This window comes from Rutidosis leptorrhynchoides, chromosome 4, assembly GCF_046630445.1.
Source record: "Rutidosis leptorrhynchoides isolate AG116_Rl617_1_P2 chromosome 4, CSIRO_AGI_Rlap_v1, whole genome shotgun sequence".
NCBI lineage: Eukaryota > Viridiplantae > Streptophyta > Magnoliopsida > Asterales > Asteraceae > Rutidosis > Rutidosis leptorrhynchoides.
The window spans coordinates 367,977,981-368,004,541 of NC_092336.1; the positions used below are offsets into that span (position 1 = coordinate 367,977,981).

Genomic DNA, 26,561 nt, shown 5'->3' on the forward strand with positions numbered 1-26,561 from the left:
TTTAAATTTAATATGCCACCACCAAATTATACTACACATATCACATATAATTTTTTAAATTATAATTTTTTTAAGGTAAAATATCATTAAAATATTCTAAATATAGTTAACACTGAAATTTAAGGACCCATTATAACCTAGAACTTTACGTAGTTAAAATAGTTTGTTTGTTTGTGTTTGGATTGTTATATTTGATTGAAAGTGAACATCATAATACTCCCTTAGTTTTACGTCATGGAACGAATCTCTTTTGATTGGGCAATGGAACAAATCTCTTATGTTTGGGCAATATTATGTTTGTCATCTATATATTCTTAAAGTCTAAAACCTAGTTATGTTTCTCGAGTATGAAAAGAGAAGATATCATCAATATATCGGGTAAACTACCGAGGGCTCATGTAGAACATGCCGAATCAATCATATTTTGAGCAGGAGCAAGGAATGTCCTTGAAGTGGCCCATTTTAGGTTTGGGGTAGGTCTAAAGGTGTGTTATTAATTGAATGGTGCAATGTTAGATGTTGAATCATTCAACATCTAATACGTTTGTTTCTCATCTCTGAATGACATATGATGGTGAATGATTCAACATTCATTACTAAATCATTCAAAGTTGAAACACTCCCTTAACTAACTCTTAATTAAGTGTATTGAATTTTTTATTCGTGTAACACGTTAAGAAGGTAATTTTACCTAATTCATATCGTTCATTCAATATGATTATCAAACAACTTATTTTCATTCAGATTCAAGCTTATTCAGAGACTTTGAACCATTCAGATCATGAATCATTCGACGCTAAATCATTCAGTTTTACCAAACACAGCCTAAGTGAGAAAATTAACCATATTGTGTATTTGAAGTACTTTATTTTATTTCCTCTGCAGAATTAGACTTCATTTATCATGCATTTTAGGACTCGGGAAATACAATTACATGTTAGATTCACTCGACAACATTTAGCACTACATGATCTGCTTCTCTTTTCCATTAAAGGTGGTAATTAGGGGTTAGCAAGAAAAATCTAAATCTTTCATAACCGAATTATCCGTGGTAACTTGTCAATGATTAGCGAATGACTCATTGTTGTATTTGAAGAGTTTAAGGAGAATGAAGAATAAACTATCTCATCCATTTATTTCGTGTTCAACCACTTAAATTCACTTTATTAACATATATCTCATCGATTACTTTTGTGATCACACTCAAATTCACTTTATTTCCATGATGGTGAATTTTACTCACTTCCTCACCATCTTACTATTATATGTATCCTCAAAATATAGCTGTCCATCTTACTACTATATATCCTCAAAAGTTATCTTTTTGTAAAAAATAACTAATAAATATCATTAACTTCTTCGTTTTACCCTTAGTTTTTACTCTTGTTCATTTATTTTTTATATAATTCTATTCTATCAAATATAATAGCAAAACCAATATTTATCAAACTATTGGAGATTTATAGTTTCGTGTAGGTTAAAATAATCGATGAGTGGATAAATCACTAAATCGTGGTATCACTTTTTGAAAGTAATTATTCGACCCTTATTGTCCAGGTTACACGAATATCACTTAGGTATCTAACTTCTGAGCTTCTTTCTCGTGCTTATCGCCTGAGAACAATATAAACCAAGTTAGTACAACGTTCTAATCAAAATTAGACACACGAGCAACATACGTGCTAGAAAATAGCACTTAAACAATAACAAACTGAAACACACACTGCTGATGCACATCCATACGAATACAGGCCTATCCGTACGGATCCACTGCTCATCCGTACGAATTTGGATCTCATCCGTACAGATCCACTGAGTTTGTATCCTTACGGTTGCACTCCATCCGTACGGATTCAGTCTCATCCGTACGGATGCAAGGTGCATCCGTGCAGGTGTAGTTCATTAGGTGCGGGAGCAGTTTCATGACGGGTTTCGAGCCAAAATCACCAAATTTCATTCTAGGACCTATTTTTTGACCTCAAAACCGATCACATCTTGTATACAAAACGTTTTGGGACTTAAACCCACAAGTTTTTCACTCAAACAATATCAAATTTGAGCAAATTTGACACTAAAACACACTTTTTACAAAACCTCACTCTAACCCATTTTTACACAGACTTGGACTTGAAATCAAATGATTATTACATTGTTTGAACTTCTGAAATCACTAGACACTGATGTAGTGACCCGAACTTTTCCATGTTTATATATATTAATTGAGATTGATATTTACATGATTAAATGTTTCCAACATGTTAAGCAATCAAACTTGTTAAGACTTGATTAATTGAAATATGTTTCATATAGACAATTGACCACCCAAGTTGACCGGCGATTCACGAACGTTAAAACTTGTAAAAACGACATGACGATATATATATGGATATACATATGGTTAACATGAGATTATGATAAGTAAGTATCTCCATAAGTATATTAACAATGAGTTATATACATATAAACAAGACTACTAACTTAAGGATTTCGAAACGAGACATATATGTAACGATTATCGTTGTAACGACATTTAAATGTATATATATCATATTAAGATATATTAATATATCATAATATCATGATAATATAATAATTTAACATCTCATTAGATATAATAAACAATGGGTTAACAACATTAATTGAGATCGTTAACTTAAAGGTTTCAAAACAACACTTACATGTAACGACTAACGATGACTTAACGACTCAGTTAAAATGTATATACATGTAGTGTATTTAGATGTATTAAAATACTTTTGGAAGACTTCAAGACATATATCAAAACACTCATACTTAACGAAAATGGTTACAGTTACTTTCCCATTCTTTTCTTTCATCAAGAATTCTAGTCGTATTCTTACCCGTATTATACACAGCTTCAAAACGTACTTACTATGGGTATATACCAATAGGAACTAGCATGGGATTCCACTCTTGATTATGTCATGTATGACTAATCAATTTTAACTTCTACCATGAGCTAGTCAACTAACTAGAACTCCTTTTAACCTCACTCACCACTCACCAATTACCACTCATCATTCACTCCATTTCACTTCCAATTCTCTTTCTAATTCTCTCTCAACACACACACACTATTATGAACGTATTTTTCCAGTAGTTAATCATCATCTTCATCAAAAATCACTTCAAGAATCAAGCTATAATCATCATAGGAAGAACACTTCAAGAACACTTCAAAAATCCCTTCAAGTTTACTAATTTACTTCCAAGCTTTCTAATCCATTCCAAGTAATCGTCTAAGATCAAGAAACCTTTGTTATATACAGTAGGTTATCTTTCTTATTCAAGGTAATATTCATATTCAAACTTTGATTCAATTTCGATAACTATAAACTATCTTAATTCGAGTAAAAATCTTACTTGAACTTGTTTTGTGTCATGATCCTACTTCAAGAACTTTCAAGCCATCCAAGATCCTTTGAAGCTAGATCATTTCTTGTCACTTCCAGTAGGTTTACCTACTAAACTTGAGGTAGTAATGATGTTCATAACATCATTCGATTCATATATATAAAACTATCTTATTCGAAGGTTTAAACTCGTAATCACTAGAACATAGTTTAGTTAATTCTAAACTTGTTCGCAAACAAAAGTTAATCCTTCTAACTTGACTTTTAAAATTAACTACACACATGTTCTATATCTATATGATATGCTAACTTAATGATTTAAAACCTGGAAACACGAAAAACACCGTAAAACCGGATTTACGCCGTCGTAGTAACACCGCGGGCTGTTTTGGGTTAGTTAATTAAAAACTATGATAAAATTTGATTTAAAAGTTGTTATTCTGAGAAAATGATTTTTATTATGAACATGAAACTATATCCAAAAATTATGGTTAAACTCAAAGTGGAAGTATGTTTTCTAAAATGGTCATCTAGACGTCGTTCTTTCGACTGAAATGACTACCTTTACAAAAACGACTTGTAACTTATTTTTCCGACTATAAACCTATACTTTTTCTGTTTAGATTCATAAAATAGAGTTCAATATGAAACCATAGCAATTTGATTCACTCAAAACGGATTTAAAATGAAGAAGTTATGGGTAAAACAAGATTGGATAATTTTTCTCATTTTAGCTACGTGAAAATTGGTAACAAATCTATTCCAACCATAACTTAATCAACTTGTATTGTATATTATGTAATCTTGAGATACCATAGACACGTATACAATGTTTCGACCTATCATGTCGACACATCTATATATATTTCGGAACAACCATAGACACTCTATATGTGAATGTTGGAGTTAGCTATACAGGGTTGAGGTTGATTCCAAAATATATATAGTTTGAGTTGTGATCAATACTGAGATACGTATACACTGGGTCGTGGATTGATTCAAGATAATATTTATCGATTTATTTCTGTACATCTAACTGTGGACAACTAGTTGTAGGTTACTAACGAGGACAGCTGACTTAATAAACTTAAAACATCAAAATATATTAAAAGTGTTGTAAATATATTTTAAACATACTTTGATATATATGTATATATTGTTATAGGTTCGTGAATCAACCAGTGGCCAAGTCTTACTTCCCGACGAAGTAAAAATCTGTGAAAGTGAGTTATAGTCCCACTTTTAAAATCTAATATTTTTGGGATGAGAATACATGCAGGTTTTATAAATGATTTACAAAATAGACACAAGTACGTGAAACTACATTCTATGGTTGAATTATCGAAATCGAATATGCCCTTTTTTATTAAGTCTGGTAATCTAAGAATTAGGGAACAGACACCCTAATTGACGCGAATCCTAAAGATAGATCTATTGGGCCTAACAAACCCCATCCAAAGTACCGGATGCTTTAGTACTTCGAAATTTATATCATATCCGAAGGGTGTCCCGGAATGATGGGGATATTCTTATATATATGCATCTTGTTAATGTCGGTTACCAGGTGTTCACCATATGAATGATTTTTATCTCTATGTATGGGATGTGTATTGAAATATGAAATCTTGTGGTCTATTATTATGATTTGATATATATAGGTTAAACCTATAACTCACCAACATTTTTGTTGACATTTTAAACATGTTTATTCTCAGGTGATTATTAAGAGCTTCCGCTGTCGCATACTTAAATAAGGACGAGATTTGGAGTCCATGCTTGTATGATATTGTGTAAAAACTACATTCAAGAAACTTATTTTGTTGTAACATATTTGTATTGTAAACCATTATGTAATGGTCGTGTGTAAACAGGATATTTTAGATTATCATTATTTGATAATCTACGTAAAGCTTTTTAAACCTTTATTGATGAAATAAAGGTTATGGTTTGTTTTAAAAATAAATGCAGTCTTTGAAAAATGTCTCATATAGAGGTCAAAACCTCGCAACGAAATCAATTAATATGGAACGTTTTTAATCAATAAGAACGGGACATTTCAGTTGGTATCCGAGCGTTGGTCTTAGAGAACCAGAATTTTGCATTAGTGTGTCTTATCGAGTTTGTTAGGATGCATTAGTGAGTCTGGACTTCGACCGTGTTTACTTGAAAAATGATTGCTTAACAAATTTTGTTGGAAACTATATATTTTTAACATGTGAATATTATGTGATATATTAATCTCTTAACGCGTTTGATATTATGTGATAGATGTCTACCTCTAGAACAAGTCCCATTGACTCACCTAATAATAATGAAGAGTCAAATGTAAATTGGAATGATTCGTGGACTGATTCACAAGTTCCCGAAGAGGAACCGGAAGAAGAGTCGGAACCGGAAGAAGAATCGGAACCGGAAGAAGAATCGGAACCGGATGAAGAAATAGAACCGGTGGGGGAAATAATAAAACGGTTAAGTAAAAGAAAATCCTCAACCAACCGACCAAGGTTAATTATGGTCAATGGTGTTTCCGCCAAGGAAGCAAAATATTGGGAGGATTACCAATTCTCCGATGAATCGGATTCCGACGAGAATTCCGATGATGTTATAGAAATTACCCCAACTGAATTTAAAAAGGCAAAAGAAAATAATAAGAGAAAGGGCATAAAAATGGAGAAATCTAATTCCAACCCCGATGAACTTTATATGTATCGTCAACCCCCGAAGTCCTTAAGTTGTAACAATGACCCGGGAACCTCTAAACCACCAGGTTTTTCTAAACCAATGTGGAAAATACCGGCTCGTATTAGGGGAACATCATATATCCCTAGAAACTTGGCAAAACGAACCAAAACCGAAGAAGAAGAAACAAGCGAGTCGGAATAAGATAGTTGTATTCGTGTGGTGTAATATATGTAATATAGTGTGCTTATGCTTTATGATATATGTAAAAATTGCTTGTATTAATAAGTATATTTTTTTTATGAATCTAACTCTTGTCTATTTTACAGTATAAAAACACAAAATGGATAGACAACCCAATATTTTAAGAGACCTACTCGGAGACATGATTGATGAAATCTTGTCTAGAGTCGGTCAGAATTCTTCGGCACAACTATTTAAGGCGAGATCAGTTTGTAAGACATTCGAAGAACGTTCCAAGAATACCTTGGTTTATAAAAGGCTTTCGTTCGAAAGATGGGGGATATCACATTGGGAAATCCATAAGTTACGATGTGTTTACTTTGACGCATATATTGCGGGGAACCCAAATGCTATTTTACGCAATGGGTTAAGAAATTATTTTGACTCAATATATCCGAATATTGGACTTCGTGATTTAGAAAAAGCGGCTAACATGCAACATAAAGAAGCATGTTATGCTTACGGATTAGTAATGTTCGCTTCTCACCAAAGTGAGAACAAGAACATCGGGCTACAACTATTAAACAAAACGTTTCCACAAGTGACGGAGTCGGTAATTGGGGTAAGAAATGAGGTTTTTAAATTGTTACGGGACTGTTGGACATTACGTAACCCTCGTCCCTTTGACGACGTTACAACACGCTGTCTTATCAACGGCCATAACGGTTATGTTCCACAAGACCAAGGATGGGAAGTAGTCCTAGTAAAACCAGAATGCATGACTTGTTTCTGGACGTATGAATTACGTGTCTTTATTGCCCTTGCTGAACGACTTGTGTACTAGCTAGAATTATCTTCACAACCATCTTGTATCAAATTTATTGTGTGCTATATTTCATGCTATATGTAAAATAAGCGGTATTGTAAGTTTGTAAAATATTGTGTAAAAGTTTGAAAGCGAAATATTATTATAATCAGTTTTTCATATAGAATTGTAGTAGTTGAATTGTATATTAGCTACTAAGTATGAACTTAACGGGTAGGTACTACCCGAATTTAAACTTATAAAACGCTAATATGAAGAAAAAGCTTTTATAAATGAGTTCATATTATGCTACGAAATACTATCAACTACTCTTAATATTCTGTATGATTAACTTGTTCCATTTGACTATTTTGAAGGAAATGGCACCGACTACTCGACACACCGTGAATATGAATGAAGAGGAATTCCGTACTTTTCTAGCTTCAAACATAGCCACAGTACAGGCTGCGCTACATACCAACAATAACCTTGGATCTAGCAGTACAGGAAATCGTGTAGGATGCACCTACAAAGAATTCACTGCCTGCAAACCTTTGGAATTTGATGGAACCGAAGGACCGATCGGATTGAAATGGTGGACCGAGAAGGTCGAATCGGTGTTTGCCATAAGTAAGTGTACTGAAGAGGACAAAGTAAAGTACGCTACGCATACCTTCACAGGTTCTGCGTTAACATGGTGGAATACCTATCTAGAGCAAGTGGGACAAGACGATGCGTACGCACTACCGTGGTCAGCATTCAAACACTTGATGAACGAGAAGTACCGTCCCAGAACCGAGGTCAATAAGCTCAAGACAGAACTTAGAGGGTTACGAACCCAAGGATTTGATATTACCACGTATGAAAGACGATTCACAGAATTGTGCCTATTGTGTCCGGGAGCATTCGAAGATGAGGAAGAGAAGATCGACGCGTTTGTGAAAGGATTACCGGAAAGAATCCAAGAAGATATAAGTTCACACGAGTCCGCCTCCATACAACAGGCATGTAGAATGGCTCATAAACTAGTGAACCAGATTGAAGAAAGAATTAAAGAACAGACTGCTGAAGAGGCCAATGTGAAGCAAGTCAAAAGAAAGTGGGAGGAAAACGGTGATAAGAATCACCAATACAACAACAACAACAACAATTACAACAATAATCGCAACAATTATCCCAACAATCGCAACATCAATCGCAACTACAACAAACGGCCCAACAACAACAACAACAACAACAACAACAACAACAACAGCAGCAACTACAACAATCATCCCAACAACAATAATAACCGCAACAACAACAACAACAATCAGAAGCAGCTATGCCAAAGGTGTGAAAAGTATCACTCGGGGTTCTGCACCAAATTTTGCAACAAGTGTAAAAGAAATGGTCATAGCGCGGCGAAGTGTGAGGTCTACGGACCAGGGGTTAATAGAACGAAAGGAACAAATGGTGTCGGAACGAGTAATGGCGGAGCAAGTAGTGTCGGAGCAAGTTATGCCAATGTGGTTTGTTATAAATGTGGAAAACCGGGCCACATTATTAGAAATTGCCCGAACCAGGAGAACACGAATGGACAAGGCCGCGAAAGAGTTTTCAATATTAATGCGGCAGAGGCACAGGAAGACCCGGAGCTTGTTACGGGTACGTTTCTTATTGACAATAAATCTGCTTACGTTTTATTTGATTCGGGTGCGGATAGAAGCTATATGAGTAGAGATTTTTGTGCTAAATTAAGTTGTCCATTGACGCCTTTGGATAGTAAATTTTTACTCGAATTAGCAAATGGTAAATTAATTTCAGCAGATAATATATGTCGGAATCTAGAAATTAAACTGGTTAGCGAAACATTTAAGATTGACTTGATACCAGTAGAGTTAGGGAGTTTTGATGTGATAATCGGTATGGACTGGTTGAAAGAAGTGAAAGCAGAGATCGTTTGTTACAAAAATGCAATTCGCATTATACGAGAAAAAGGAAAACCCTTAATGGTGTACGGAGAAAAGGCAACCCGAAGCTACATCTTATTAGTAATTTGAAGGCACAAAAACTAATAAGAAAAGGTTGCTATGCTGTTCTAGCACACGTCGAGAAAGTATAAACTGAAGAAAAGAGCATCAATGATGTTCCCGTCGCAAAAGAATTTCCCGATGTATTTCCGAAAGAATTACCGGGATTACCCCCACATCGATCCGTTGAATTTCAAATAGATCTTGTACCAGGAGCTGCACCAATAGCTCGTGCTCCTTACAGACTCGCACCCAGCGAGATGAAAGAACTGCAAAGCCAATTACAAGAACTTTTAGAGCGTGGTTTCATTCGACCAAGCACATCACCGTGGGGAGCTCCTGTTTTGTTTGTCAAGAAGAAAGATGGTACATTCAGGTTGTGTATCGACTACCGAGAGTTGAACAAACTTACCATCAAGAACCGCTACCCACTACCGAGAATCGATGACTTATTTGATCAACTACAAGGCTCGTCTGTTTATTCAAAGATTGACTTACGTTCCGGGTATCATCAAATGCGGGTGAAAGAAGATGATATTCCAAAGACTGCTTTCAGAACACGTTACGGTCATTACGAGTTTATGGTCATGCCATTTGGTTTAACTAATGCACCAGCTGTGTTCATGGACCTTATGAACCGAGTGTGTGGACCATACCTTGACAAGTTTGTCATTGTTTTCATTGATGACATACTTATTTACTCAAAGAATGACCAAGAACACGGTGAACATTTGAGAAAGGTGTTAGAAGTATTGAGGAAGGAAGAATTGTACGCTAAGTTTTCAAAGTGTGCATTTTGGTTGGAAGAAGTTCAATTCCTCGGTCACATAGTGAACAAAGAAGGTATTAAGGTGGATCCGGCAAAGATAGAAACTGTTGAAAAATGGGAAACCCCGAAAACTCCGAAACACATACGCCAGTTTTTAGGACTAGCTGGTTACTACAGAAGGTTCATCCAAGACTTTTCCAGAATAGCAAAACCCTTAACTGCATTAACGCATAAAGGGAAGAAATTTGAATGGAATGATGAACAAGAGAAAGCGTTTCAGTTATTGAAGAAAAAGCTAACTACGGCACCTATATTGTCATTGCCTGAAGGGAATGATGATTTTGTGATTTATTGTGACGCATCAAAGCAAGGTCTCGGTTGTGTATTAATACAACGAACGAAGGTGATTGCTTATGCGTCTAGACAATTGAAGATTCACGAACAAAATTATACGACGCATGATTTGGAATTAGGTGCGGTTGTTTTTGCATTAAAGACTTGGAGGCACTACTTATATGGGGTCAAAAGTATTATATATACCGACCACAAAAGTCTTCAACACATATTTAATCAGAAACAACTGAATATGAGGCAGCGTAGGTGGATTGAATTATTGAATGATTACGACTTTGAGATTCGTTACCACCCAGGAAAGGCAAATGTGGTAGCCGATGCCTTGAGCAGAAAGGACAGAGAACCCATTCGAGTAAAATCTATGAATATAATGATTCACACTAACCTTACTACTCAAATAAAGGAGGCGCAACAAGGAGTTTTAAAAGAGGTAAATTTAAAGGATGAAATACCCAAAGGATCGGAGAAGCATCTTAATATTCGGGAAGACGGAACCCGGTATAGGGCTGAAAGGATTTGGGTACCAAAATTTGGAGATATGAGAGAAATGGTACTTAGAGAAGCTCATAAAACCAGATACTCAATACATCCTGGAACGGGGAAGATGTACAGGGATCTCAAGAAACATTTTTGGTGGCCGGGTATGAAAGCCGATGTTGCTAAATACGTAGGAGAATGTTTGACGTGTTCTAAGGTCAAAGCTGAGCATCAGAAACCATCAGGTCTACTTCAACAACCCGAAATCCCATAATGGAAATGGGAAAACATTACCATGGATTTCATCACTAAATTACCAAGGACTGCAAGTGGTTTTGATACTATTTGGGTAATAGTTGATCGTCTCACCAAATCAGCACACTTCCTGCCAATAAGAGAAGATGACAAGATGGAGAAGTTAGCACGACTGTATTTGAAGGAAGTCGTCTCCAGACATGGAATACCAATCTCTATTATCTCTGATAGGGATGGCAGATTTATTTCAAGATTCTGGCAGACATTACAGCAAGCATTAGGAACTCGTCTAGACATGAGTACTGCCTATCATCCACAAACTGATGGGCAGAGCGAAAGGACGATACAAACGCTTGAAGACATGCTACGAGCGTGTGTTATTGATTTCGGAAACTATTGGGATCGACATCTACCGTTAGCAGAATTTTCCTACAACAACAGCTACCATTCAAGCATTGAGATGGCGCCGTTTGAAGCACTTTATGGTAGAAAGTGCAGGTCTCCGATTTGTTGGAGTGAAGTGGGGGATAGACAGATTACGGGTCCGGAGATTATACAAGAAACTACCGAGAAGATCATCCAAATTCAACAACGGTTGAAAACCGCCCAAAGTCGACAAAAGAGCTATGCTGACATTAAAAGAAAAGATATAGAATTTGAAATTGGAGAGATGGTCATGCTTAAAGTTGCACCTTGGAAAGGCGTTGTTCGATTTGGTAAACGAGGGAAATTAAATCCAAGGTATATTGGACCATTCAAGATTATTGATCGTGTCGGACTAGTAGCTTACCGACTTGAGTTACCTCAACAACTCGCGGCTGTACATAACACTTTCCACGTCTCGAATTTGAAGAAATGTTTTGCTAAAGAAGATCTCACTATTCCGTTAGATGAAATCCAAATCAACGAAAAACTCCAATTCATCGAAGAACCCGTCGAAATAATGGATCGTGAGGTTAAAAGACTTAAACAAAACAAGATACCAATTGTTAAGGTTCGATGGAATGCTCATAGAGGACCCGAGTTCACCTGGGAGCATGAAGATCAGATGAAGAAGAAATACCCGCATCTATTTCCAGAAGATTCGTCAACACCTTCAACAGCTTAAAATTTCGGGACGAAATTTATTTAACGGGTAGGTACTGTAGTGACCCGAACTTTTCCATGTTTATATATATTAATTGAGATTGATATTTACATGATTAAATGTTTCCAACATGTTAAGCAATCAAACTTGTTAAGACTTGATTAATTGAAATATGTTTCATATAGACAATTGACCACCCAAGTTGACCGGCGATTCACAAACGTTAAAACTTGTAAAAACGACATGACGATATATATATGGATATAAATATGGTTAACATGAGATTATGATAAGTAAGTATCTCCATAAGTATATTAACAATGAGTTATATACATATAAACAAGACTACTAACTTAAGGATTTCGAAACGAGACATATATGTAACGATTATCGTTGTAACGACATTTAAATGTATATATATCATATTAAGATATATTAATATATTATAATATCATGATAATATAATAATTTAACATCTCATTAGATATAATAAACAATGGGTTAACAACATTAATTGAGATCGTTAACTTAAAGGTTTCAAAACAACACTTACATGTAACGACTAACGATGACTTAACGACTCAGTTAAAATGTATATACATGTAGTGTATTTAGATGTATTAAAATACTTTTGGAAGACTTCAAGACATATATCAAAACACTCATACTTAACGAAAATGGTTACAGTTACTTTCCCATTCTTTTCTTTCATCAAGAATTCTAGTCGTATTCTTACCCGTATTATACACAGCTTCAAAACGTACTTACTATGGGTATATACCAATAGGAACTAGCATGGGATTCCACTCTTGATTATGTCATGTATGACTAATCAATTTTAACTTCTACCATGAGCTAGTCAACTAACTAGAACTCCTTTTAACCTCACTCACCACTCACCAATTACCACTCATCATTCACTCCATTTCACTTCCAATTCTCTTTCTAATTCTCTCTCAACACACACACACTATTATGAACGTATTTTTCCAGTAGTTAATCATCATCTTCATCAAAAATCACTTCAAGAATCAAGCTATAATCATCATAGGAAGAACACTTCAAGAACACTTCAAAAATCCCTTCAAGTTTACTAATTTACTTCCAAGCTTTCTAATCCATTCCAAGTAATCATCTAAGATCAAGAAACCTTTGTTATATACAGTAGGTTATCTTTCTTATTCAAGGTAATATTCATATTCAAACTTTGATTCAATTTCGATAACTATAAACTATCTTAATTCGAGTAAAAATCTTACTTGAACTTGTTTTGTGTCATGATCCTACTTCAAGAACTTTCAAGCCATCCAAGATCCTTTGAAGCTAGATCATTTCTTGTCACTTCCAGTAGGTTTACCTACTAAACTTGAGGTAGTAATGATGTTCATAACATCATTCGATTCATATATATAAAACTATCTTATTCGAAGGTTTAAACTCGTAATCACTAGAACATAGTTTAGTTAATTCTAAACTTGTTCGCAAACAAAAGTTAATCCTTCTAACTTGACTTTTAAAATTAACTACACACATGTTCTATATCTATATGATATGCTAACTTAATGATTTAAAACCTGGAAACACGAAAAACACCGTAAAACCGGATTTACGCCGTCGTAGTAACACCGCCGGCTGTTTTGGGTTAGTTAATTAAAAACTATGATAAAATTTGATTTAAAAGTTGTTATTCTGAGAAAATGATTTTTATTATGAACATGATACTATATCCAAAAATTATGGTTAAACTCAAAGTGGAAGTATGTTTTCTAAAATGGTCATCTAGACGTCGTTCTTTCGACTGAAATGACTACCTTTACAAAAACGACTTGTAACTTATTTTTCCGACTATAAACCTATACTTTTTCTGTTTAGATTCATAAAATAGAGTTCAATATGAAACCATAGCAATTTGATTCACTCAAAACGGATTTAAAATGAAGAAGTTATGGGTAAAACAAGATTGGATAATTTTTCTCATTTTAGCTACGTGAAAATTGGTAACAAATCTATTCCAACCATAACTTAATCAACTTGTATTGTATATTATGTAATCTTGAGATACCATAGACACGTATACAATGTTTCGACCTATCATGTCGACACATCTATATATATTTCGGAACAACCATAGACACTCTATATGTGAATGTTGGAGTTAGCTATACAGGGTTGAGGTTAATTCCAAAATATATATAGTTTGAGTTGTGATCAATACTGAGATACGTATACACTGGGTCGTGGATTGATTCAAGATAATATTTATCGATTTATTTCTGTACATCTAACTGTGGACAACTAGTTGTAGGTTACTAACGAGGACAGCTGACTTAATAAACTTAAAACATCAAAATATATTAAAAGTGTTGTAAATATATTTTAAACATACTTTGATATATATGTATATATTGTTATAGGTTCGTGAATCAACCAGTGGCCAAGTCTTACTTCCCGACGAAGTAAAAATCTGTGAAAGTGAGTTATAGTCCCACTTTTAAAATCTAATATTTTTGGGATGAGAATACATGCAGGTTTTATAAATGATTTACAAAATAGACACAAGTACGTGAAACTACATTCTATGGTTGAATTATCGAAATCGAATATGCCCTTTTTTATTAAGTCTGGTAATCTAAGAATTAGGGAACAGACACCCTAATTGACGCGAATCCTAAAGATAGATCTATTGGGCCTAACAAACCCCATCCAAAGTACCGGATGCTTTAGTACTTCGAAATTTATATCATATCCGAAGGGTGTCCCGGAATGATGGGGATATTCTTATATATATGCATCTTGTTAATGTCGGTTACCAGGTGTTCACCATATGAATGATTTTTATCTCTATGTATGGGATGTGTATTGAAATATGAAATCTTGTGGTCTATTATTATGATTTGATATATATAGGTTAAACCTATAACTCACCAACATTTTTGTTGACGTTTTAAGCATGTTATTTCTCAGGTGATTATTAAGAGCTTCCGCTGTCGCATACTTAAATAAGGACGAGATTTGGAGTCCATGCTTGTATGATATTGTGTAAAAACTGCATTCAAGAAACTTATTTTGTTGTAACATATTTGTATTGTAAACCATTATGTAATGGTCGTGTGTAAACAGGATATTTTAGATTATCATTATTTGATAATCTACGTAAAGCTTTTTAAACCTTTATTGATGAAATAAAGGTTATGGTTTGTTTTAAAAATGAATGCAGTCTTTGAAAAACGTCTCATATAGAGGTCAAAACCTCGCAACGAAATCAATTAATATGGAACGTTTTTAATCAATAAGAACGGGACATTTCAACTGATTTCCAACACAAACAAATATCAAAAACGAGATTTGAAGATCTAGGGTTTCAAGAGGGTTAGGCTTATTGAGCGAGTGTGTGTGAGAAATTTCAGGAAATGAAAGGAAAATAGAGCAGATAGATACACTAAAGGGTTTAAAACCCATACCCCACATCACACGGGTATTTACCAGTTATCTGATATCTTACCTATTTCATTAGGTGCCCCTAACGGATTCCAAATTAAATAAACAAGCATGTTCTGTGACTCTTGGCACAAATTGATCTTAACCAAAAAATCAGATAACACAAACATATACTTAAAAATAAAAACACGTATATTCGCAATATAAATCTAAGGGCAAAAAGGTCATCTTACGTTTAGCCCAGGTTTCCGTCTATTACACATTTGGAACTTAAATTTTGATTTATGGTTTGGTGAAGATGAAGATGAAGGGTAAAGGCCGGAAAAGAATTAAAAAGACAAAAATACCCATCACGTGTTCACGTGATGGTATTTAATGGATGATTTGGATGGCACGTTGACGGAGGACTCTGATTGCAAATTTTTGAATATAAAAGGATTCTAAAAGTTAAAAAAGGATGTTGATCGCAATATGAGGTACTCCCTCCGTCTCAAAATAACTGTGTACCTTACTATTTTTGTTTTTCGCAAAAAAATTGTCTCTTACTCAAAATAACAATAAAAATCCCTTAAATTTTCAATTAAATCTCCTTTATTATTGGAAGATACAATTAAATATGGCAACTCATTAACAATTTAAGTAATTCTTAATTAATTAAATTAAAGACAAAATGAGCAATTTGCACATCTCTTAAATCCAAAGAAAAGTTAAACCAGACAATTTTTTTGGGACGGAGGGAGTATAATAAAAAAAAATTATTTTGAACAAATTATCGAAGTCGAAGAGAAATACTCCGCATATGATAGGCCAGCCAAAAGGGGTTTATAGGAGCGAGAAATAGTTAATGTGAGCCCGCAAAGCACGTTGTTGCACTTTTACAGTCAACAAACAAAACAAATCCAGTGAAATTCAGATCACAAAATTTTATTTTTATTTTTTATTTTTATTTTTATTTATTATTCTGTTTCTTCTTTCTTTCTTTCTATTGATGTACTGATAATAATAATTAACCATGAAGAAAAAACTCGATACTCGATTTCCTGCTGTAAGTTTTCTCCTTTAATTACTTTCTTAATTCTAATTTTCATCTACATAATCAACTTCAGGTCTGATTTAATTTGTTGTTGCTTTGTTATTTTGTCAGCGATTTTCAACATCATTTTGCCCTAATTTTAATTTTGACTTTTCACGTCAACCAATTAATATTTAATTCTGTTGAATTGTTAGTTCTAGTATGCTTATGGAATACTATGGGCCAGTAGTTGATAACTAGTACAGTACTATTTTGATCACAATGGTAGGTTTTTAAAAAGCTTTTTTTTTTTTTTTTTTGTACAGAAAAAATTGACTTTTTAGTGATTGTTTAAAAAAAAAATTCGAGTCTTTAGCCCCACACTTGGTGTTAATTTGCGTGTGTAGGTTGTGAAGAAAAAAGACAAGTGTTTAGGAATAATTTAACTGTGTTTGTAGACTTTATGAGATGAACTTTTAATAGTGATTTGTTTTATTTTGGCCTCTCTTATTGAACTAGATAGAATTTGGCTTAAAATTAAGGATTTTGCATGTGAGCTGTATATAAATATTGAACAAAAGTTTGGATCTTTACATGATATTAATAAATTGTAAATAAATAAGTTGGAGGCAACTTAGTCGATAACTAATCGAACACTAGCTGCTATAGATATGAAAATTTAAAGAATCTGCATGTGATCTATCTACTTTAAGTATCTAATATAATAATTTGCAGGCTCGGATTAAAAAGATTATGCAAGCTGATGAGGATGTTGGAAAAATTGCCATGGCTGTTCCAGTTTTAGTTTGTGAGTATAAGTAATGAATTTCAATATGAGACTTGGGAGTTGTTTATAACTGTTATCTATTATTTATGCAGCCAAAGCATTGGAGTTATTCTTGCAAGATCTTTGTGATCGTACGTATGACATCACTCTTCGTAGAGGAGCAAAGACTGTCAATTCACTGCATCTGTAAGTCAAGCTTCCGAACACGAGTATTGAATTGTTACTTGAAAGTATTTTTGTAACTTTTTGGGTTGGGAGAGGTATGGATGGTCAGGATTGCTTGAAGGAAATCAAGGGCCCATACTTAAAGCTTCGTAGTCCTAAAATAAGGTGTTGTGCGGGGATCAATGCGGTGTATTTTTATTGAGATATAGTATAGAATATATGCACACGTGTATTAATATCTTAGTTGAACACCTGTATTATTTTTATACACAAAATGGTTCACCTTGAGAAAATTAGGACGACTTATAAATAAATGACGTGAATGTGGTATAAAGGGAGAATTCGATTGTTTAGATCTATTTGTTTGACCATCCTTATATGAATATTTCTTTGGTGACTGATAGAATGAATAATAAGTACTAAAATATGTATATTTTTTTTTCTTCAGAAAGCATTGTGTTCAAAGCTACAACGTGTTTGATTTTCTGAGGGAAGTTGTCAGCAAGGTCCCTGATTATGGTCACTCGGAAGCTGGTGGTGATGATCGTCCAATGGCGAAGAGAAAGTACAATTACTTCTCAGATTTTACGTTCTTCACGGAATTTGTTATACATTAATTTCATTGATTTTATTTGTGCAAAAATGCTATTTTTTTTAGGAAAGCTGCTACTGATGAAATGAATGACAGCGATGAGGAAGCAAAGAGGAATCGAATGGTAATGATTTTTTTCTGTCTAAAGTGGTGTCTTTATTGCATTATTCAATCAATGTTGGTGTTGTACAACATTATTAAATCGAATCGTAATGTTTTCCTACAATCATGGTGGTAAAAATCACGAATAATCCCTTTTTAGAACTAGTCAGATTAGGTTTTTAATGATCTTTCTAATTAATCGGTCAATGGGTCAAAAGCGAATTTAGTTGGTCAAAGATAGATTTAGTCGGTCAAATGGTCAAAATCGAAGTTGGTCAACATTTTAAATGAGGAATAAATGTTTATTCAATCATCTATAGTGTATATGGAATGCTTTGATGGCTGATGCACGGGCTTACATGTTTTTTTTTTCCGCGTTTGTTACACATTAGTTTATATGGAATGCATTGCTACTTGCTATAGTGAAGTATTAAATGTCATTCAATCATCTTTTATCCATTTAACACACACACGCACGCGCGCGCGCGCGCACACACACACACACACTAACTATATGCATATAATGACTGAATGCGTTAACTTGTTAACTAACTGGTTGAGTTGAGGAGTTATTATCAAAAATTTACCCTGTTATTAGTTGCATTTATTTAATCTATGAAACTGATTACTGACTAAAAGTTGATATAATGATGGATACAGAATGAAGCAGAGCACACAAGCAGCAGTGGCAGAGGCAGAGGTCGTGGTAGAGGAAGAGGTCGGGGCCGAGGCCGAGTATCTACTAATGCTGAAAGAGAGCCCCCTGCACCTGAATTACGACCTTTTACATTATCCATCCCACAGACTATCACCAGTAATCCAATTATCAGCCCGCAGGCTAACAATCATTCAGAGCCCATTAAAACTGAAATTGCAGCCCAGATAAGCCCAACTACAGGTGACCGTGACTTTGATCTTAATGCTGGAGTCGATGAGAGTATAGATAAGGGTTCCGCCACATCAGCACCAACACCTGCACCCGCAGCAACACAACTGCAAACTGTATCATCAGCAGCAGCAGTAGCAGCAGCCAAACACGGTGAAGTTGCAAACAGTGAGTATCCTGGGTGGTCTGTTTCAGAAATGGATGGGATGGCGATTGATCCTCATCTTACGCAAATCAATTCAAGGTTGGATGAGGAGGATGAAGATTATGATGAAGAATAATAGTGCAGTGCAGTGCATCTACATCACCAAACTGGCTTTATCTTAGGTGGTGAAAACTGATAGAAAGACATACTACCAAGGTGCATAGGGTACCTGCCTATTAGTATGATTATTATTATTATTATCACTATTATTATATTATTATTTTTAGTTTACCTTGGTGTATGTATGTATTGTATTATTAGCATTGTTGTTGTCGATGGTCTGAGTTGACTTTGTGATACATGCAGCTGAATCTTGAACACTACATTAATCTCTATTGCTTTAGGCTTACTTATAATCATCATATATAGAGATGTGCACTTAACTGCTTTTCATTTTGGCTATAATCAAATGTTTATTTTAGCACTTAGAAGTTAGAACTCGCGCCTTATTAACCAGAGTATAGCATGAGCCTTCTTGGTCCGAAAATAACTGTACAGTATATATACAGCATCAACCAGAACTCGATGCTGGCAGCAGCCTAACTCGCTTCATGGGGTTGTAAAAAACCCATGGGGACCAATGTATAATTACTTTGTATGAGGATCGTTATCTATTCGAGTCTCAGTTTTTTTTTTTTTTTTTTTTTTTTTTTTTTAAATACATTTTATTCTGTACCCATTTCAAACTTCCTTCATAGCAACTTTTTTTTACTAATTTTTTAACCCATAATGGGGCATTGTGGCTTTGCTTTGCGGGAAGTGAGATCCTTGTGTAATCGTCAATAATAACCTAAGGTGGCGTATTTTTTTCGGAAATTTGAAATCTCAGTATTTCATATGGGATTTGAAATCCAAAGAGATTTGAAATTCCAGGATTTCCATCCTATCACGTGTTTGGTTTGAGTATTTGAAATTCCAGGATTTATAACACGTAAAGTAAAATGTAAACGTAAACCATAAAGAATAAAACATAAAACGTAAAGTGTAAACGTAAGCCTTACAAAACAAAACATAAAACGTATAACATTAATTTAACACGTAAATGTAAACGTAAACGTAGAAAAAAACTGTAACGTAAACGCAAATGTAAAACTTAAAACATAAAACGTAATACGTAAATGCCAACGTAAAACTTAAGACGTACGTAAAACGTAAACACAAAACTTAAATAAAACATAAAACGTAATACGTAAATGTAAAACGTAAACGTAAAGCGCATTCGTAAATCATAAACGTAAAAAATGTAAAAACGTAAAACGCAATACGTATAAATAAAACGTAAAACATAAAATGTAAATGTAGACGTAAAACGATAACACAAACGTAAAGGCAAGACCTAAAACGTAAGCGTAAAACATAGGATTTATAAATCTTCCACGCATAGGATTTCAAATCCTTCCATAATACAAAGGATTTAGAAATCCTCCACTCATATGATTTCAAAACCCTTAGGCATTTGAAATCTTCCAACCAAACATAGAATTTCGTGAATTTTGAAATGCAAATCTCACGAACCAAACGTGCCCTAATATTTGGGTAACTTATCAAGTGAAAAAAACGATAACTTCATGGGAAAAATGGAAAGCCAACACAATTCAAAGGTGTAAAAGTGAGTTAGATGGTCTGAGATCATTTCTGGTGATTATTACCTATGCTCAAGTAGTATGTTGTATATTGTTTCAAACTTAATCAATGCAGTCAAAATTATTCATTCAATTCAATATTACTTTAAATGAAAGTTTCCTTGAAGTCATCTAGTCAATTTTTATGTTTCTTGTAAATTAGATTATGATTTCTTGTAATGTATATCCTGTTGTCCTTTTAAAGTTTTCATGATTGTTTATGCTTTTCAATAAAATAAAAAAAAAAAAAAAAAAAAAATTAAGAACAAAACATAAAGAGCTACTGAATTACACAAGTCCATACATTTACACCACCATCTCCAAATTCTATCCTTACAGACCCACATGAAAAACCATAAAAACTCACCCTTGATAGCCGAAACTTCACTTTATAGTTCTGCCTTCAATTTTCAGATCTTCACGATCAAGACTTTTCATACTATAATATAATTTATCAGAAACGGTCTTTCTTTCCTTTTCTTCTGTGGGAGAGAGCTTAATTAGATAGAAATGAACAGAGAGTACACAGTAACAAAATAGTGGCAAACGGGCCCCGCCTTAAACTTTGATTGTCTTTGAAAGAAGATGCGATGATGCCAGAATCATCAGGTTTCGGATGAAACTGATCAGAACTCTCAATAGGAACTCTACAACAGATCTCCTTAATAATAATACTATAAATATATCATGTCCCAGAAGCAGCAGCCGCAGTTGGTATAAATTGTAAACCGATTTGTCTCTTCACGTGATCTGGAATTAGTCTGTTCACAAGCTCCGGAGATGCTGCAGACAACTGGACCATAAAATATAATATGATATTTAGATAACTAACCGTAACCAGCAACAAAATTTCAACCAATTTATACATAACTGATTCCTTTTTGGTCAACTGATTTGAATAAAATAAAAAATAAAACATAAAAGTCATCCGAAATGTTTTCAAATACATCATACCTTCTAAAATCCTCAAATTCATATTAGATTAGCACATCAACTATTTAAAAATGGAAAGAAAATAATGGGTACCCACCGTCATCACATTAATCTCGTAATGAGTTGCTTTTTAGCATATATAATGAGTTGCTTTTTAGCATATAAAATAAAACCCTCATCAATACCCCAAGCCTTTTGTGACCCATCCCAAATGATACACCACCATTAACTCACTAACGACTTTATTGACCAAGTCAAAGAATTAATGGAATTTCTTTACACTTTTATCAACATTTTATCAACACTATATCCGTACGCATAAGGCGCACGACTTACTTTTAATCTTCGCTATTTTTTAATCTAAAATAGAAGACTCGCGAACATGAAAAGTGTCATCTTCGGTATATTTTTAATCTAGAAATGTGTGCTACTCCTTTTTTTTTATTAGAGCTATCCTTATCGAAAATATCTCGAGAGTATATTGTAATATAACTAGTTCAGATCACTTCGGCTGTTCAGAATGATTACTCCACACTAGTCCTTACCACTAATATGATTACTCGTATACAAGTTGGGTGTCATTCCAATTTCCAAATTAGTGGTCAAGAAAGGGAGTGTTATCAACATAACTTTAACAAGGGTAAAGTAAACTTTATCCAAAATATGCAATGTTAGTACTTTAGTCATTTGATGTAATTAAGAAAATAAAATTGAACATGGAAATGGGTCATGAGGAGAACAGTCCACATCTGTTTAAGTCACTCACTTTAATAATAAATATTAAATACATATTGTGTTCGTTAATAATGTTACAAAGAGAAAATTAGTACAAATGTACAATAATAGTCTAAAAATTTGATTAGGTTCGAGGTAATATGTGTTAATGACTGCTTTTTGGCCCCTCAGAACCACACAAATTTTATGTTTAACCATTTCTTGTTCAGCTTAAAACTTGTCTTAAAAACAAATTACGAAGCTAGCCAAAAGGAATGTAATGAGATTTAAGAAAATATTAGATATACCTCCTGTTTGAAGTTGAATAGAGGTGGTAACTGTCGACCATTGGGTAACCGAGTATTAGGTTGCCGAATCTCATCAAAGAAAGGATGAGCTATGGCTTCAAGCTGTACGTAAGAAGCTTAAGTTAGGGTATAAATAGGTATCCTTTAGATTATCAAATTATCAGTTTTGGATGAGATCAGTTTCATGGCAGCTATAAAATAACTGATTACACAAGGCTAGAAGAAGATATAACTACAAACCAAATTTGAGAAAATTTCACTTATTTCACAAAATGTCATTATTTATCAATTAAACGTGCTTTAGTTATTGTATCTATCTATTAATATTAATTCCTGATATAATATAATTTGAACCGTTTGATCAATACAGAGTATGTATAGTCTAATAAAACTCACAGCATTGCAACGAAGACTGGGAGAATACTGAAGGAGACGCGAAGCAAGATCAATTGCTTCAGGAGGCATCCGCTTATGAAATACCTGAAAACAAGAGAGAAGGCCAATTACAAATAAATGCATAAATTAACAACTAAAAATGCTACTTTTCATTGGAATAAAATCGTCATACCTTGTGCCATGGGTGGGCCTTTACTTGAGGAAACCTGAAATCTGTGTAGTTTGGATTCATACAACGAAGTTCTTCTCTAGTTGGTGTGCCCAGGACCTGATATAAGAATGTAACAAGTTATAAATTATTTTATTCATTATTTCATGGTTCACAAACTTATTTATTACAAGATAACTGTACCAACCTTGATAATCTCCACAAGTTGATCGACTGCATTTTCTCCAGGGAATAGTGGCTAAGAATTATCAGCACCAGAAATGCAAAAAATAATTCAATCAACTAAAATTTACATTCATATAAATGGAGGCAAAAATAATAATTTAAAGATGCAAACCTGTCCCAATAGAAGTTCAGCAAGAATGCAACCAGCTGACCATATATCAATCGATGTTGTATACTCCGTAGCACCAAAGATAAGTTCTGGTGCTCGATAGAAACGAGAGCAAATGTATGATATGTTTGCTTCTCCCCGCACCTGATGAAACCAAAAATGTATGATCAAATGATGATGTCAACGTCACAAGTATTATATCATATACATACAACAGTGACAACCAGACTACAAAAGTAAAATGAAAAAGCCTAAAACTTTTTCAAACAAACACACACATAATCTCTCTTCAAGGTTCAGACACCATGTTATGGTGCCTTTCATTTCCTTATGAATGTTTCTTTTAAGGTCCAATTTGCAAATTAGGCTATAAGGAAATGGGTCAAATGGCCAAACAGGTTCAGAGTCACCTGCGGTGCATAAAACCTCTAGCGTCATTTTACTTAAAGATTAACATTATAATTGTCATGTGCACAGTAATAAATTGATAGTGTTTTTTTTTTTTCAAAACACATTGAATACATTACCAATATATTGAACTCTTACAAAAACTGGACATAGAAGTGTTACCTCCTTTATTTTCAAGTACCCGCAGTACGATTACCCCATCACCCAAGTCCCAACCTGCCCATAATAGTATAATACTAAGACTACAAGCTAGTACACAAAGATATTTGAATATTGATCTCATATCTATATTGATGAGAAAGGGTGAACCATGAGAAGCAAACATACAAGCATTTTTGCACTTCCGAAATCACAAATCTTGACTACATGAGTAAGAGGATCGACCTGTCAAACGAAAAAAAAAAATGAGGTCTAATAGTTGAAAAAGGAGAGCAAAAAAAGCAACTTCAGCAAGACATATCCTTACCAGGACATTTTGAGGTTTCAAGTCTCTGTGGCACACTCCGGTAACCATATGCATGTACGCTAGCCCCCTGAAAATCTGTTATAATGGTTCAATGTTAACATGATAAATTGATAATCAGATGAAACACATATGAAACCTTTGATAGTTTGAGTACAAACTAACCTGATACGTGTAGAGTTTGACATAAATAAGAGGCATCCTTTGACGTGCATCGCTGTGATGCTTTAAAACTCGAAAAATCGTCTCTGGGACATATTCCATCACCAGGTTCAGAAACAGCTCATCTTTGCTTGTTGTTGAATAGAAACAATGTTTTAAAGAAACCACATTTGGATGGTCCATTGTTCTCATTAACTGCAACTCACGATTCTTGTACCTTTTGTCTTGCAATACCTTTTTTATAGCCACTGTTTCTCCAGTTTCTAGATATTTTGCCTAAAGGGAGAAAAATAAATTGGAGGTATATAAGTATACACACACACTTTAGTAAAAATATATATTTATATTTTTTCAAAGAAAGCAAGATTAATTTATACCTGAAAAACTATCCCAAACGATCCTGCTCCTACCACACGCTCTGCCATGTAACTAACGGTCTGCATTAAGAGTCATCAAGCAAGTAAATGGTTAAACATGAAGCAAAGATCACAAAAAAAAAAAAAAAAAAAAAAAAAAAATACTGAACATGAACGCAAAGTCAAACATAAACAGGTGAAACCCTTGGTAAGTAAATGACCAAACGGGGTAAACGAATAAACGAATGAAGTTTTCCCTATTTAGTCATACAAATGCAACGTCCATAGTAGGTCAGCGTGTAACCCATTTGGATATGGAGGCATACATAGATACACACCTGTTTTGGTTCTCCATTTTTGCCTCCGATCGTGGTTGATATTATATGACCTGTTTCAGCTCCATTTCCATCAACAACATGTGTTGACATTTCCTGCATCAGTCATTTATCACGAAAATACGTCATTACATTTATTTATCATCATTTTTAATGCAGATTAGTAAACAAAAAAACACCAAATACCTGCAAATCTTTTTCCTAGTCTAAAATGATATTTAAACCATGGATATGGAACCATACATTCATCCAACAACAACAGTATAAATTAGAAAAACATAGTAGATACATGCACTTTTTATTAAAAATTATAAAAGTAGCATAAAGGTAAATTAAAATAACTAAAAAATATAGCAAAACTGATATATGCAACACAAAATACTAATTATTAAGTTTATAATATATCAGATCAGCTAAGAAAATCAAACATAACAAAATCACAACAGAAGCTAAATATAATGAACTAAAAAGAAAAGAAAAGAAAAGAAAAAAAAGTAGCACATGATCTAACAAAATTCAATTCAAGTAGATCAACAAAAGAAAAGCAAAAAAAATGAAACCCTAGTTCAGTTGATGCTGAAACAGCGGCTGAATCTGATGTAATTTGATATCATGAAAAGGTAGGTTGAATCTAGCCCTAATTGATCCAAACACAATCAACCCTAACTTTTCGAAATGTTTCAAATGAAGATGTTACAATTTGTTTGAAATAAAGGAAGATTACAACATACCTTATCATCATCGGCCATTTCTGATTTCCTTTTTCTTCTTTCTTTTTTTGAGATATGATAAGAGAATTATTTTGCCAGTATGATAAAATAAAATAATAAAAGATTAATTTAGCTGATAGTCATAATTGGTGTGTAGAGATAGAGAGAGGGTGGGGTAAAGGTGGGACCCATCTAAAAAGAAACAACTCCATGTGATTACAGCTCTTTCTTCTCTTCTTATTTGGTGTGATTGAGTGACCAAGAATATTGCTCGGTCCACTCCTTCAATTACACCATCTTGTTTTCTTAACTATGTTTTTGTTATATTATTTTAATTAGTTTTAATTACCATTATTATTATTATATTATAGTAAACGATTAAATGAAAAAGAAAAAAATAATCTTCATATTATCGAAAAGAGCAAGTATATTTACGCCGGCTAACCAAGTTATTTTATCACTATTTGTT

At 33.8% G+C, this 26,561-nt stretch overlaps 2 protein-coding genes across 2 annotated transcripts; one reads left to right on the forward strand and one right to left on the reverse strand.

The window, feature by feature from the left end:
* The first annotated feature begins 16,296 nt into the window (after nt 1-16,296).
* LOC139843862 (uncharacterized) lies at nt 16,297-19,565 on the forward strand. The gene is made up of 6 exons (XM_071834032.1): nt 16,297-16,478; nt 17,181-17,253; nt 17,325-17,418; nt 17,846-17,962; nt 18,056-18,113; nt 18,752-19,565. The coding sequence occupies exons 1-6, from the start codon at nt 16,446-16,448 to the stop codon at nt 19,256-19,258; spliced, it is 882 nt and encodes a 293-aa protein (XP_071690133.1). The 5' UTR covers nt 16,297-16,445; the 3' UTR covers nt 19,259-19,565.
* A 1,489-nt stretch (nt 19,566-21,054) lies between these two features.
* Nucleotides 21,055-26,154, reverse strand: LOC139843863 (shaggy-related protein kinase eta-like). The gene is made up of 12 exons (XM_071834033.1): nt 26,114-26,154; nt 25,386-25,478; nt 25,069-25,128; nt 24,695-24,967; nt 24,533-24,607; nt 24,394-24,450; nt 23,662-23,802; nt 23,512-23,562; nt 23,328-23,423; nt 23,156-23,239; nt 22,760-22,861; nt 21,055-21,597 (listed from the first exon to the last, which is right to left on the reverse strand). Exons 1-12 carry the CDS (start codon nt 26,129-26,131, stop codon nt 21,490-21,492), a joined length of 1,158 nt encoding a protein of 385 aa, XP_071690134.1. The 5' UTR covers nt 26,132-26,154; the 3' UTR covers nt 21,055-21,489.
* Nucleotides 26,155-26,561: the final 407 nt, after the last annotated feature.